This window comes from Apodemus sylvaticus, chromosome 5, assembly GCF_947179515.1.
Source record: "Apodemus sylvaticus chromosome 5, mApoSyl1.1, whole genome shotgun sequence".
NCBI classification, from domain to species: Eukaryota; Metazoa; Chordata; class Mammalia; order Rodentia; family Muridae; genus Apodemus; species Apodemus sylvaticus.
The window spans coordinates 93,245,360-93,259,555 of NC_067476.1; the positions used below are offsets into that span (position 1 = coordinate 93,245,360).

The 14,196-nt window shown below is 35.2% G+C and overlaps 1 protein-coding gene across 1 annotated transcript in view; it reads right to left on the bottom strand.

The window, feature by feature from the left end:
* The window catches only part of LOC127684876 (uncharacterized), a 204,288-nt gene that overhangs the window by 100,982 nt on the left and 89,110 nt on the right, over window positions 1–14,196 (bottom strand). Inside the window, 10 exon segments of the mRNA XM_052181666.1 lie at window positions 2,477–2,546; window positions 2,636–2,664; window positions 6,305–6,392; window positions 7,516–7,586; window positions 8,455–8,536; window positions 8,613–8,641; window positions 9,309–9,402; window positions 11,223–11,290; window positions 12,793–12,865; window positions 12,957–12,985. Coding sequence (XP_052037626.1) covers window positions 2,477–2,546; window positions 2,636–2,664; window positions 6,305–6,392; window positions 7,516–7,586; window positions 8,455–8,536; window positions 8,613–8,641; window positions 9,309–9,402; window positions 11,223–11,290; window positions 12,793–12,865; window positions 12,957–12,985 — 633 coding nt within the window.

Consider the following 14,196-nt stretch of genomic DNA (forward strand, 5'->3'; position numbering starts at 1 on the left):
TTTAAAGTCAGAAAGTCAATAGTCAATTACAGATTCTATACTCATCTCTAAACCCCAAATCTAAAAAGGTATAAGAATACATGACATGGATGGAAATTTTCAGAGAAATTGGCATTTTGACTAGTCATGTAAAAAGTTTTGAATTACAGTAAAGACAGAAGTCAAAATGTAGGAGCAAGGCAGACGGAGAAATAGGTGGGTGGAAAGTCATTGTGGAAATAGGAACACTCTTCCGCTGCTGGTGGGGCGGTAAGATGGTACAACCACTGTGGAAATCAGTCTGGAGGTTCCTCAGAAAACTGGACATGAGACTTCCAGAGGACCCTGCTATACCTCTCCTGGGCATATACCCAAAGGATTCCCTGGCATGCGATAAGGACACATGCTCCATTATGTTCATAGCAGCCTTATTTATAATAGCCAGAAGCTGGAAAGAACCCAGATGCCCCTCAAAGGAGGAATGGATACAGAAAATATTGTATATTTATACAATGGAATACTACTCAGCAATTAGAAAAAATGAATTCACAAAATTTTTAGGCAAATGGTTTGATCTGGAAAATATCATCCTAAGTGAGGTAACCCAATCACAAAAGAATACACATGGAATGCAATCTCTGACAAGTGGATATTAATTAGCCCAGAAGCCCTGAATACCCAAGGCACAAATTGCATAACAAATGACTCCCATGAAGAAGTATGGAGAGGGTCCTGATCCTGGAAAGGATTGATCTAGCATTGGAAGGGAATATAAGGACAGAGGAAAAGGAGGGAGGTGATTGGAGATGGGATGGAGAGAAGAAGGTTTATGGGACATATGGGGAGGGGGGATCCGGGAAAGGGAAAATCATTTGGAATGTAAACAAAGAAGATAGAAAATAAAAATATTTAAAAAAAGGAAATGTACATCAGATAGGGCTGAGTTATGCACACATAATCAAGTCATAGAAAATGGCAAACTCAGAACAACAACAATAACAACAAAAACAAATAAAAAAAATCATAGAGGAAATATAGGCTTCCAAGGCAATACAGTGAGTAAGAAAAGTAATATTAAATGTTCATGAAATTATCACAATGATAGACAATAGTTTTTGGTACCTAAAACAATCAATTAAAGAGAATCAATGACTAAAGCATTGATTATTTGACAAAAGTCATTCATATGTGGACATTTTCCTAAATAACTAAAGCATGGGCAATAGCCTATGGGGGGGGGGTTGGCGATTTTCATGGCTGAGCATCTCTGTTGTTGGATGATACTGACTGTGAGTGGCATAATGGAGAAGAGTGAGACAGAATTGTGAAGCTGATCAAAGTCTATGACAAGGATGCAATCTTTAGTTCAGAGAATGGTAAAAGTGTCTCCTAGGACTTAATTAGGAAACAATACAGAAAAATAATAATTGATCACTTTATATGTAAATTAAGGACACTTGTTGACCATGTGCTGCCATTAAATTATCAAATAGGATGTGATTATACTTCACAGAATGTGCAAGTTGTATGTGTTCAGACTTTTCTTTCTTTTCACAAACATGTATCCTGATGGAATCCATTTAAAAAGTCTTTAGGAATACATCCTTCTTATGTGTACTTGGATCATGGAGAAATTAAATATACTAGAGCAGAGTTTGGTTTAATGGCTGAGAATATGAATATCATATTAAAAGCCCTTGAGATAATTTCTAGCCCCTGACTACTAAATAAGAATATAAACAAAGAGACAAAATTATAGCTAACAATTAATTGGAAGATATAATATTAAATAGAAATATTGAAATCAAATGAACAAGCAAAGAGATATGAATTTGGTGGACCTAATAAATATTTGTAAGCCATTGGCTACTCTGTGAAATAGATTCCTTCAGCAGGTTAGAAAATGACAGGAGAATTCAGTTCACTGTATTTTATCAGATAAAACCCCCTGAACACCAGATTTAGTAAATGAACAGGGCATTGAGTGAGATTACCAAATAGAAAACAATTCAAAGAGAAAAGTTAACTTACAGAATGCCTTCTCAAGTGAAATTAAAGCACAAATATAACTAAATATGAAGTTCCTTGCATACAAGATCCCTTAAGACTCCTGATCATAAATGAGTTACCTTTCACAGGTACAGTCATGGACTACCATATATATATATATATATATATAAAGTAAGCACTTTTAAACTTCATAAAATGTAGATTTTTTCCTTACTAAACTAAGATCACTTGCAAGACATATGGGCTTCCAAAGTGGAAACATGGGTAGGCCTATCCATAAAAATGGGAATAATTCTAATATCTAAAATTAATATGAAAATAATAACCACTTATTTTTAAATGATGTGAAAGTTATATTTTTATTATCTACATCAATTTGCAGCCATTTGGGGAGAGAGCCAAACCTTAGATATGAGAAGCTTGTAAGCATGAGAACTTCAAATGTTTTAAGTAGTTGTTCCAAAAGAATTATTCTCACACAATTTACCTGCTGGGAATTCTTGTCCACACTTCACTGCTGATTCTTCAGTTGGAGCATAGTTCTCTTCAAGGGAAGACTGCTGATATTATATAAATGGCAGTAAATAAAGATCATGTGTCATACTTTATAAATTTAATAAACGAAGCAAAAGTATTAAATCATTACCTCTTGTTCAGGATAGCTAACACAAAAACCTACAAAAAAAACATGGTGTCAGTTACATATGAATATTCCTAAATCAGTTAAGAATTTTACCTATAATAGCATTGCTCAACTATAATCTAATTTTGCTTTGGGAATAGTGAGTGAAATTTTGGAGACTTTCACTTTGGGCATTGCATTATAGTTTGCTATGTTAGCGTATTTGATATACACTTAAAATAAAGCTACACATTAGTTTAAACAACCTCATTGAAGAAAATTATTAGTTAAATAAACGTAAAGCGCAAATGTATCATTGTGAGGTTTATAATTGAAATGAACGAATCCAGATAATAGGATGAAACTGGGAACCTAGGATGGCATTGCCATTGGCAATTCTTATAGTAGCAAGCAACATAGTATACCATTAATAAAACAATTCAGGGACATTCATATCAATGTGCTCCAAATATTTCCATATTTTATTGAAATTCAAGAAACAAGGAATGTTCACAAACGTTAAAGGCATAAATATTATCTCATTAAGGAATCTGCACAGGCAGATCAGTTGAATATTTATATACAGAATAATCCAGTTTTAAATATTATTTTATAAACATATATTCTAGATACAGTAAGATTTTGTTTCATCTTTTATCTCTAGGGTACAGATGTGTATTCCTCAGTAAGTAGTTCTTCGGAAGTATATGAACCTAAGCTAAAAATATAACATTTTAATATTAAATTAATATTGAAGTAGTTAAACATGGCCTGTTATCCACATATACTAAAAATTAGAAATAGCTACCACATGCACGTTGGTTCTTACCCATATATATTCTATTGAAGTTTTGTAAAACCTGTGTCATGTGATGTACGGAGGACCTATCACTGCTACTCTGTTTATGGGACATATTTTTAAAAGGCGAGTATCTCCATCAAGTTTCTCTCATTATAGTTCAGGGAAGGCTCGGGAGGAGGAGGAATAAAGCTTGTAAAAGGAAAGAGAGAGTTAAAGGAAGGAGGTCTTTAAGTGCACAGAGACTGAGGCAGCATGGAAAGGGACCTCAATGTGTCTGGACCAGTCTAGGACTAGGCACTCAAAGAGGATTTAGACACAAGCTCCAATCTCTAACTCATAAGCTGTTTCTGATCAATGAATGGTCTTAAATAGAAATTAGTTTTCACTCCAGTGGCACTTTGGAGTTCCTTGTTTCATAAGCCTTTGTCTGGGAATAATTTTTATTTTTTTTTATTTTTTCCTATCATGTTCCTATCATGTTACATACAAAAAATATTAGTTAAAAACTTCCAATAATTATACATCATTTATAAGTGCACCCCTCAAATTTCAGAGAAATGTCTTTGTTCAGTAGATGGTGACTAATGCAGAGACATAACTGTTTAAGATGCACATGAAATGTGGGGGTGGAATGCTCAACCTTTAAAGGGACATCTGTATCATACACACACACACACACACACACACACACACACACACCACACACTTAAGGCTAAGGGATGATTGTAAGAAGAGACCACGTAGAATTGAAAGTGTAGAAAGCTAGCACTGGATATTCTTACAGAGAACCTGGGTTCAATTCCCAGCACCCATACTGGTATGGCAGCTCACAACATTAGGGCAGTTACACAAAAACAGTGGTTGTAGTAGCATGCACAAGACCTGTGCAAGCCACAGTCACATATAATACTAGAATGGAAGAGCGACAGGCAAGAAGTTCCACCTCTACCTGAGAAGCTACTGGTAACTGATCGCTGCTCAGAGAAGAAACGTTAGTTTTACATAAGGGTGTAATCCATGGTAAGTCTAATGCACTTCAGTGGATGGTTATACACCCAAGATTACATGGGCAGCCCTGATGAAAATGGATTGAGTTAACCAATAAATAAATAAATGAAAGTAAGATTTTGAACACAAATTGGGTGGGTGGCTTAGACATGTGGGGGTGGATTTGGGAGGAGATAGGGGAGGATAGTCACATTCTAATGACTGACTTTTCAAAGAAGTAATAAAAATATTTTAACATCATATAGTTAAGAAAACTAAAAAGAGAAATAATGGAATAGGTTTTGGGTCTTTAATAAAGAAGGACATTCCAAATTCTAACAGCTTAAAGAACCATGACATATAGACAAAAATTGGCATATAATCTTCTGATTATATGCCTGATCATTTCTCATGCCCACATGATAGTCCCAGTTTGGTCTATGTGACACTATTAAAGGTGAAACACATGCATAGCATTAAACTATTGTATGCCATTACTGCACCCTTAGGGCTATCCTGGTGTTTGTTGTGGCTCACAATAAACATTATAGCTGAGAAAGGGTGCTGGTGTCTTCCCGCCTGTAGAAACTTGCTTGGTGCCTCCTCATACCTTGAAAGCTAGTTACAAGCTGTAGTCAACTGAGAGAAGGGAATCTTGAGAAACTGCCTCTTTGAGATCAGAAACATTGTATGGTATTTCCTCAATTAGTGATGGGTAGGCAGCCCATTGTGGATGGTGTGACTTGTAGGCTAGTGGTCCTTAATTCTGTAAGAAAGCAGGCTGAGCAAGCCATGAGGAGCAGTACTTCTCCATGGCCTCTGCTTCCAGGTTCTTACTCAAATTTAGTTTCTGCTTTGGCTTCCCTGGATGAACTGTTGACTTGGCATACACACACACACACACACACACACACACGCACAGATACACACATACACACACACACACACACATACACATACACACACACACGCACACACACATACACACACACACACATATGTCCCATAAAGCATCTGCAAACAAAAGATTTTGCTTCATATTAATTCTGAATTTATAATTCTTTAATCAAAATAAATGTTAATGAATGTGACAGTTTTAATGTCAACTTAACACAAGCTAGTCAAAAGTAAGGAATCTCAATTCAGAAATTGTCCTCATATGAATACACTGAAGCAAGCTTGTAGGGCATCTTCTAATTTTGATTGATGAGGGAAGGCCTAGGCCATTGTGAGTCCCTTCATCCCTGGGCTGGTCCTGGTTCTGTAAGAAAGCAGGCTGAGCAAATCATGGGGAGCAAGCCACAGCCCCTGGCCTATCTCAGCTCCTGTCTCCAGGTCACTGCTCTTTTCTAGTTCCTTCCCTAATTTCCTTTGATGAGAAAATGTATGGAAGTGTGAGTAAAAAATATCATATTCATCATCATCACCAAAAACAAAAGACAAAAACCAAAGAACTAAGAACTTTCTTTCCCCATGTTGCTTGTGATGACCCTGTTCATCACAGTAGTAGAAACCTCCAGTTTAAAACATTGAGAAAACGAAGATGATTTTATGATTTAGTCAAAATTCTGCTTTCATATAAAATATCTAATTTAAAATATAATTGAAACTTCATGTTACCACATGTAACTTTTCTGCCCTAAACACTTTGTTTTTATTTGCTTAGTATATTCTGAATTTAAAATACTTTGACTTGATTTTTTTTTTTTTGAGACAGGGTTTCTCTGTATAGCCCTGGCTGTCCTGGAACTCACTGTATAGACCAGGCTGGACTCAAACTCTGAAATCCGCCTGCCTCTGCCTCTCAAGTGCTTGGATTATAGGCGTGTGCTACCACTGCCCAGCACTTTGACTTGTTTTTAACAAAATTTTACATTATTTACTTATAATGTCTAATGTCTAACCTTTCTTTCCTTCGTTCAGAAGATCCGTGGGTCTCAGTGCTAGTCCTATTTGTAAATGAAGAATTTGCTTTGGCTGTATAACAGCATTCTGGTAAAGTCAATACAAATCATGAACAGTATTAGTCATATCAATTACTTTTGATATAAAATAAATGAATTTACTTTTCTAAAATACTTTTGAAATTAAATAAACATATTTTCCAAACTTCCTTATGAATTCAAAATCAGAATAACATACCTTCTAAGTCATTTAAACTCCATTCTTAAAACATAAACTACACCCAACAGTGAAAGGCAGGAAGAAATAAGTTTATAACTAGGACTTTGGGTGGGGAATTTATTTTATCAAACACAGAGGACAATTATAAGTCTTGTATACTAATTTAAAAATATTTAAAGACACATATTTGGCAATAGAAAAATGTATTTTGTTTTATAATCCATTGAACTAAGTAGTGTCTAAGGAACACAAACTCAGATAGTTCCCAATAATAATGCCATGCATCTGCTACTAGTACAATACACAATAGATCCTATTATTAACCAGCATTGATGAATAGTGCTTTCAGAATATCATCTGACTGCCCTCAGTGAAATAAAAAATAAATTTGAAAGTTGCAACATTGATCATGTTTTCAAGTGTTTAGGGATACCAAACATTTTTTATTAAGTTTGTATAGTAGAAGAGGTATAAAGGAAGGGAAAAATATGATACATAGTAAAAGAAGGGGAGGTATAATATTAACTGTGGACTAATACACATTTTAAGAAAAATCCAAATTCCTAATTAATTAATATTTTTAAAGTTAAATAGTAGACTTTGGATTATCTATTCTAAGTAAACATCCAGATTTTAACCTGTGGTACACTTTTTATTGATGTTGTTGGTGGTTTTTTTTTTTTTTTTTTTGATTATTTTTTGCTGTTTTGAGTTTTTTCCATTTCTTTCTTTTTATCCCATTTTTATTGTATATTTTATTTATTTACATTTCAAATGTTATTCCCTTTTCCAGTTTCCACTCCACATGCTCCCTATCCTATCCCACCTCTCCTTGCTTCTATGAGGATGCTCCCCTGCAAGTCCCCACTCCCACCTCACCGCCCTGGCATTTCTCTACACTGGGGCATTGAGCCTTCACATGACCAAGGTCTTCCCCTCCCATTGATGCCAGATAAATTTTGAAGTAGAAATTTAAATTTAAATTACATACAGATGATTGAGTATTTTCATTCCTTTCAAGATTTTTCTGACTTTCCTCTGTTTTCATTTGTAAGTATGCTTCTGTTGAGGTAAATATTTGTATCATTATAACAAAATGAAATATTGTTTGTGAAACAGGAATCTTTATAGTCATACATGAAAAATATTTAAGATTTCTCATTATGAAAATTAATTTTTATTTTTTCATTTAATGTTTAATTAATCTCAATATTCAACTGCATCTTTACTGATATACTAAGTATATGCAATTAACAAGAACTTGCAAACTTGATTGACATCATAAAAGTTTCCATGCCAAGCCTAAACATTTGTCAGACATTCATAAACATATTCATATAGCCAACATAAGTATGTTTAAAAACATAACTGCAAAATAAGGACTCAACGTATCAGAAGCAGATACTTACACCCAACCAATAGACAGAAGCTGGGGACCATTGTGCTTGAATTAGGAAAAGACTAGATGAAGCTGAGGAGGAGAATTACCCTATAGGGTAACTCAACTGACTTGGATCCCCTAGATCTCTTAGACACTGAGCTACCAGTCCGACGGCATATGCCTGAAGGTCTATCTTAAGTCTTTTTCTGAGGGTCAAGTAATCTCATGCATCAGCTAAGAAAGCATGACTATGTTTGAAGCTTACCCTCTGAGTTTTGGAACCCACTGTACACCTATGATTCTTTCCCAGTATCAAATCTGACCCCTATTCTGGTTCCTTAGCTTGAGTTGAAGTTTCGAGGAACTTTTATCTCCTGTAATCTTATACTATAGTTAAAGCCAGCCAGAATTAAATCCATTCACCAGGTTCAGCAACCCATGCTGAATCAGCAGAGGCATATGTATCTTTCTGAGCACCTGTCTGCCTCACAGAGAATCCTCAAGTATCTTAAACTAGTTGTTCAAAAACAAAAAGGATTGTACAATTACCTGGTGGGAATTCTTGTTTATGCTTCAGCATTGATACATCAGATGAAGCTAGAGCTTTACTTCCAATGAGATACTGGGGAGGCTTTAAATTAAAATATTTGATCAGTCTGCTATACTTCATGCATTTCAAACTTAATAATCAAAGATCAGACTTTTACCTTCCAGTCAAGATTTTTCTTATGGACATCTAAAAAGGAGACAAAATGAATTATATGTTAATATCCACAATGAAACACTTTTTACCTGCCATTCTAATTTTGGCATAGGTGGCAATATCTAGGAAGAGGCAATACTATACATGACATAAATCTTTGACATTAATGTATGGCTGACCAAGATGCTTTTGCTTTCTTCTTTAAGTGTAAAATAATCTCTGCTTGCACCCAGCTCTTTAGTGTTCTATGCCTTTCTAGAGCTGATGAGGACAGGAAGAATAGTTTTTTTTCTTTCTACCTCTCAGGCATTTTTCCATCCTATTAACTCATGTTCTATTTCTCCTGCATAAGTAAGTTATTTTTGTCATCTTACACTCTATCTGTCTGCCCCATAATCCAGCCCTGCAATCCATCCTCTCCACCACTTTCAACCTCATTCCTTATTTTCTTCCCAAAGATTTCTTTGTTTCTTGAAACTCAAGTCAGGGATACTTTACATTGAACTTATAATTCAGTTCTCATCTTGAAACTCTCCAAAAATCATTATTGAAACAAAAGATACACAATTTATTACTAATCAATATATTTTATTCCCTGAGCACTTTTGATTATGTTTATAATATATATTTCTAGTATAAAATATTGTACCATATTTTAATAAACATCTCAAATTATTTACTTATTGTTTATATTTCCAACCTTTCTCTCCGTCAGTTAGAAGACTCGTGGATCTTGAAGTTATCCCAACTGATAAATGAGGAGTACACTTAGACTGAAGAGATGTAATGGTGTTCTGGTAAAATCAATTTTCATGGTGAGTTCAATTAATATTTTAATATCTTTAAATTAATTTCCTATTCTAAAAGAATAGTTTCAAAATTTTCTTTGAAATTGGTAGAGATCTATAGATAATGGGAAGCCCTACACCAATTAATTAATCTACATTATAGCTTCTACATCTATAGCTTATGAAACTTCACAAAAGAGAGGTCAGAAAGAGTGTAAGACCCAGAATAGTATGAAACCTCTGAAATAGTCTCTTCTAAAAATATCTGAACCAGGAATTGATTGTCAGTAGCAATAGACATGTTAACATGGAAGTGAAGGGTTTCTCTGGGCCTTAACCCTAGACAAAGAACTATAGGCAACTAATGACCCCTGGGAGAGGAAGAATTAGCCTTACCCAGGGATGAACCTCCCTATTAGTTCTTTAACACAAATTGGTCAGCTCTGAAATCGTATATACCTGACAACAAAAATGCACCCAGCAGATTACACATCTACATTTGCACATAAACATATGTACACAATATGTATGCAACGGTAATAAACAAAAACACTATCAATTTGAGAGAGGATGCTGAGGATATGGAAGTACAAGGAAGGGCATCTGGCAGGAAGAAAGAATAGAAGTAGGAAAGTGAAGTAATAACAAGCCTTAATAAGAAGGGGACCAGAAGACCCACACATTATCTGAGTTGTTCCATGCACTTATTTACATCCTTTTCTTTATAGTTTATAATAATAATAAACGTGTAGGGTTTGTTTCTCTGAATTCCTATTTCCTCACCCACCTGGTATTAGAAAGACATAGATGGTAAACAGAAATGATTTCCCTCCTCTTAACCAACAATGCTACTCTTTGGGTTTCCAAAGCTTTTTATCGTATGTCTCCACCATCAAAGAAACCTCTTCAGTGTTGAGTGTTGTGACAACATGACTATTCATGTGCAGCATTTAATCATGTATCTGATCTGATTACTAGTTATTTTATTACAGTACAGCATGTTGCCTCATCTTCTGAGCACTGTTCTTCTGCTTTTACTTTCTAAACACTCAGGAACAGAAAATCAGTCAAAGAATAAAAAAAAGGTAGGACAATATGGATGTGACTTTTGTCTATGTTTTGATATTAATGATTGACTAAAAGGTATCTGATTCCAAAGGACCAAAGTGTCTTTCTCAGTGCTTGATTATAAAGTACTGCATTCTATGGGAGGTGCAGGTTAACAGTTATGTAAAATAAACTTAAATAGTATTGAGTATCTATATCACAGATATGTGTTAGGAAAGGACTTAATATATCCTATTATTAACTAATATCACTGTATAATACATTAGTGATATCAGATGATTTCATTCACTGAAATAAAAGATAAGTATTCAAGTTATTGCTTGCAAAAACTCCCCAAAGATATTAGCACACTGTTATTAATGTTTTCAAGTGTTTAGCAGTAATTTTTTCTTCATTTTTCTAATAGAACAAGTTTGAAGTAAGGGAAACATGCTGAATGGTAAGAAAAAAGGTAGAAATTTCCAGAGAAAACTTAATTATGAGCTACTGCTGATTTTTAAGAAATTTCAAGGATTCAAACAACTTATCGAAATAGAGGTCACCCATCTTTTTGAAATGGCAAGGAGGGTAACTGGGAGGGTTTAGAGATAGGAAAGAAAAGAGGAAGAAGATGAATTGATGTTATAATCCTCAAAATAAGTAACTTTTAAAATGAGATTTCAAACTTTGAGCTTTTTACTCTGAATGTATGTCTAAAAGATTTCATTTAGCCAATATCACATTACATTTTTTAAAATTTGAAATAATTCATTACATACAGATGACTGAATATTTTCACCGCTATCAAGATAATCCTGGCTCTCTGTTTCCAATTTTATGTCTACATCTGTTGAAAGAAATCAATGCATATGTGGTTAAAACAAAACTGACATGACATTGATAAAATTAGAATCCTTATAATCACAGATAAAGACATTAAAAATTACTTGTGATAGTACATAAATTTTAAAGGAGATTTGAATTCACTTGTTGAAGATGTAAATTGCATGAGAAAAAGTCAAAAGCACACTAGTAAATATGCATAAAAACAAAATGACTAGAAGTTCAATTTAGACACATCAATAGAAAACTATTAACTGAACAAACACAGGAATATGGAGTTAGTGTTGGGGTGGGTATGATATTTTATTATATTAATTTCTATTAAACACTAGAGGTAATGAATGACAGGGAACATAGAAATTAATACAGAAGTAGATGCTCACTGCCAACCAATGGACTGCTCTCAGGGTCCCCAATGGAGGAGCTAGAGAAAGGATGCAAAGTGTTGAAGGGGTTTGCAACCGCATAAGAGGGACAACAATATGAACCAACCAAATGTACAGAGCTCCCAGGGATTAAACCATGAACCAAAGAGTATACATGGAGGGACCCATAGCACAAGCCACATATGTAACAGAGGATAGCCTTGTCAAACATCAATAAGAGGAGAGGCCCTTGGTCCTGTGAAGGTTCAATGCTCCAATGTAGGGGAATGCCAGGACAGGGAAGCAGGAGTGAGTGGGTTGGTGTGGGGGGGAATAAGATAGGGGGATTTTGGAGGACAAACAAGGAAAAGGGATACCATTTGAAATGCAAATAAAAATTGTCTTATAAAAATAAATAAATAAATAAATGAAAAGAAAAAAATGAGTAGATCACAGATTAGAACACAGATCATGTGGACTTAACTTTCAGCATGCATTTACAATGATATTACATACAGTTGTCTCTGAATACATAGTTTTCATACCCAACACATGAAGCCTAGACAGTCCTGATGAAGAATTCCTTGCCTGAACGTGCTAAGTAAATAGGTTCATAGGTATAGTCCACATAAAATATATAGAATATTTTAAATTTTTGATATATTTATTTTATGTTTATGGGTGTTTTTGCTTGAGCATTACTGAACATCCCTGGTAACTGCAGAGGCCAGAAAATGGTATAAGATGCCCTGAAGCTTGAGCTACAGGCAGTTGCAAACTGCTGTGTCAGTGTTGGAATCTGAAGCTGTGTCTTGTGCAAAAGCCATAAATGCTCTTAGTTACTGAACCAACTCTCCAACCCTAGAGTTGGCAATTTCAAACCTTGCAAACTTGCAATGCTTTCATAGTACATGCAGGTAAAATGGTCTTATAAATGGGCAATATGACTCTCCTGACACATGAAGGTGGAAATACCTGATTTATGATTGAATAACTTGGTTTGAAAAGATGATGCTAAAGCAATATTTTGATATTTTGCATGGAATATTTCCATAAACAATTAAAAACAGAAGCTTGGGCATGAGAAGATTTCACATGTTTGAAATCACTCTTCCAGAGATTATACTATTGCAGAATTTACCTGCTAGGGATCCTTGTCCATGCATCATGGTTGATACCTCTGTTGAGTCAGAATCTTTCATTTCTGTGGGAGGCTAAAATGGTTTTCAAATATATATTGAATTAGTCTTCTACATGATATACCTTATGAATGTAATAATTTAGGAGATAATATAAAATTATTACCTTCCATTCAAGAAATTTCTTTTGAAAACCTAAAGTGATGCAAACAATTTCATGTAAATAAGCGTAAATAAATTTGGACTTCATATTCTATTGTGGAACAGCATCATAACTTATTTTGGCGATGTGTAAGGAATTTTGACATTTTCATGGATTTTTCTCTTTGCTTGTTGTTTTTAGTCTTTCTAGATCTTAAATATAGGAGACAGTTTGGTAAAATGATAAGGTCTAATAGTTAATTAAAAAATTATAAAGTATGATTAGTGCTATTGTAAACTCTGTAAATAAAGTAAGGGACCCCAGCTCTCAGGTCCTTTGTAGGTAGGTAGAATGCTGAAGTAGAATGCTATGCCATCTGTCTTTAATCAATCACTAGAAGATATTCACACCAATATGCTATGTACTTGGTGTTGGCTATTCACATCACTTAAGTGGCTGAAAAGCCTCCTCTGCCAGGGACTTGGACTCCTCTGTAAACTTTGTAAGACAGTTAAGTAGCCAGGTCCCTGCCCTAGGAACTCCAGCAGACACCCCCGGCACCCAAGACCTCCCTAACTGTCACAAAGTTCATCCCAACCCTCTCAACAGGACCCTACCCAGATTATGCTGATTTTAGGTGAAAATATGAACAGGAGAACATACCAATCCTGAGATCCCCAGCAAGTTCAGGACTTGACATTTTACTAGTCCACAAACTGGGAATCTCTGCCCTAGAAAGGTCTGCCCTCTGAGAATAAAGGCTGTGCCTGCTCAATTCTCTGCTGTTCACTACAGAAAGCAGACACAGACACTCTTGGATTCATTCTTCCACACCCTGGGCCCTCCCAACAAATCTTTTTCATGCGATTTGCTCCCTGTGTGACTGTCTTCTTGTCCAAAGAAACCAAGAAACAAAGAAGCGAAGAAAGGAGGAAGAAAAGAGAAGGAATAACATGAAGCGTGCCTCAAGCTCAGCTGAAGAGTGTCCTCCCTTGGGGGGCAATGCCTCTGGTGAGGGTTTTCCACTCAGAGGTATGGGGTTCCTTGGCTTCCAAATCCAACCTTCCCAGTAGAGGAGGAAAACTAACACATAGGTTCTATGTTGTTTTGTAATTTCACAAACGTGAGACATTGACTACATACAGTGAAAGACATAATGCACTGTCAAAAACACAAAAATATGGACTGACAGTGAAGAAGTATAGGGCAAAACCAGAACGGGGAAGTGGGAAGGGGTGGGTGGGAGGACAGGGGGAGAAAAGGG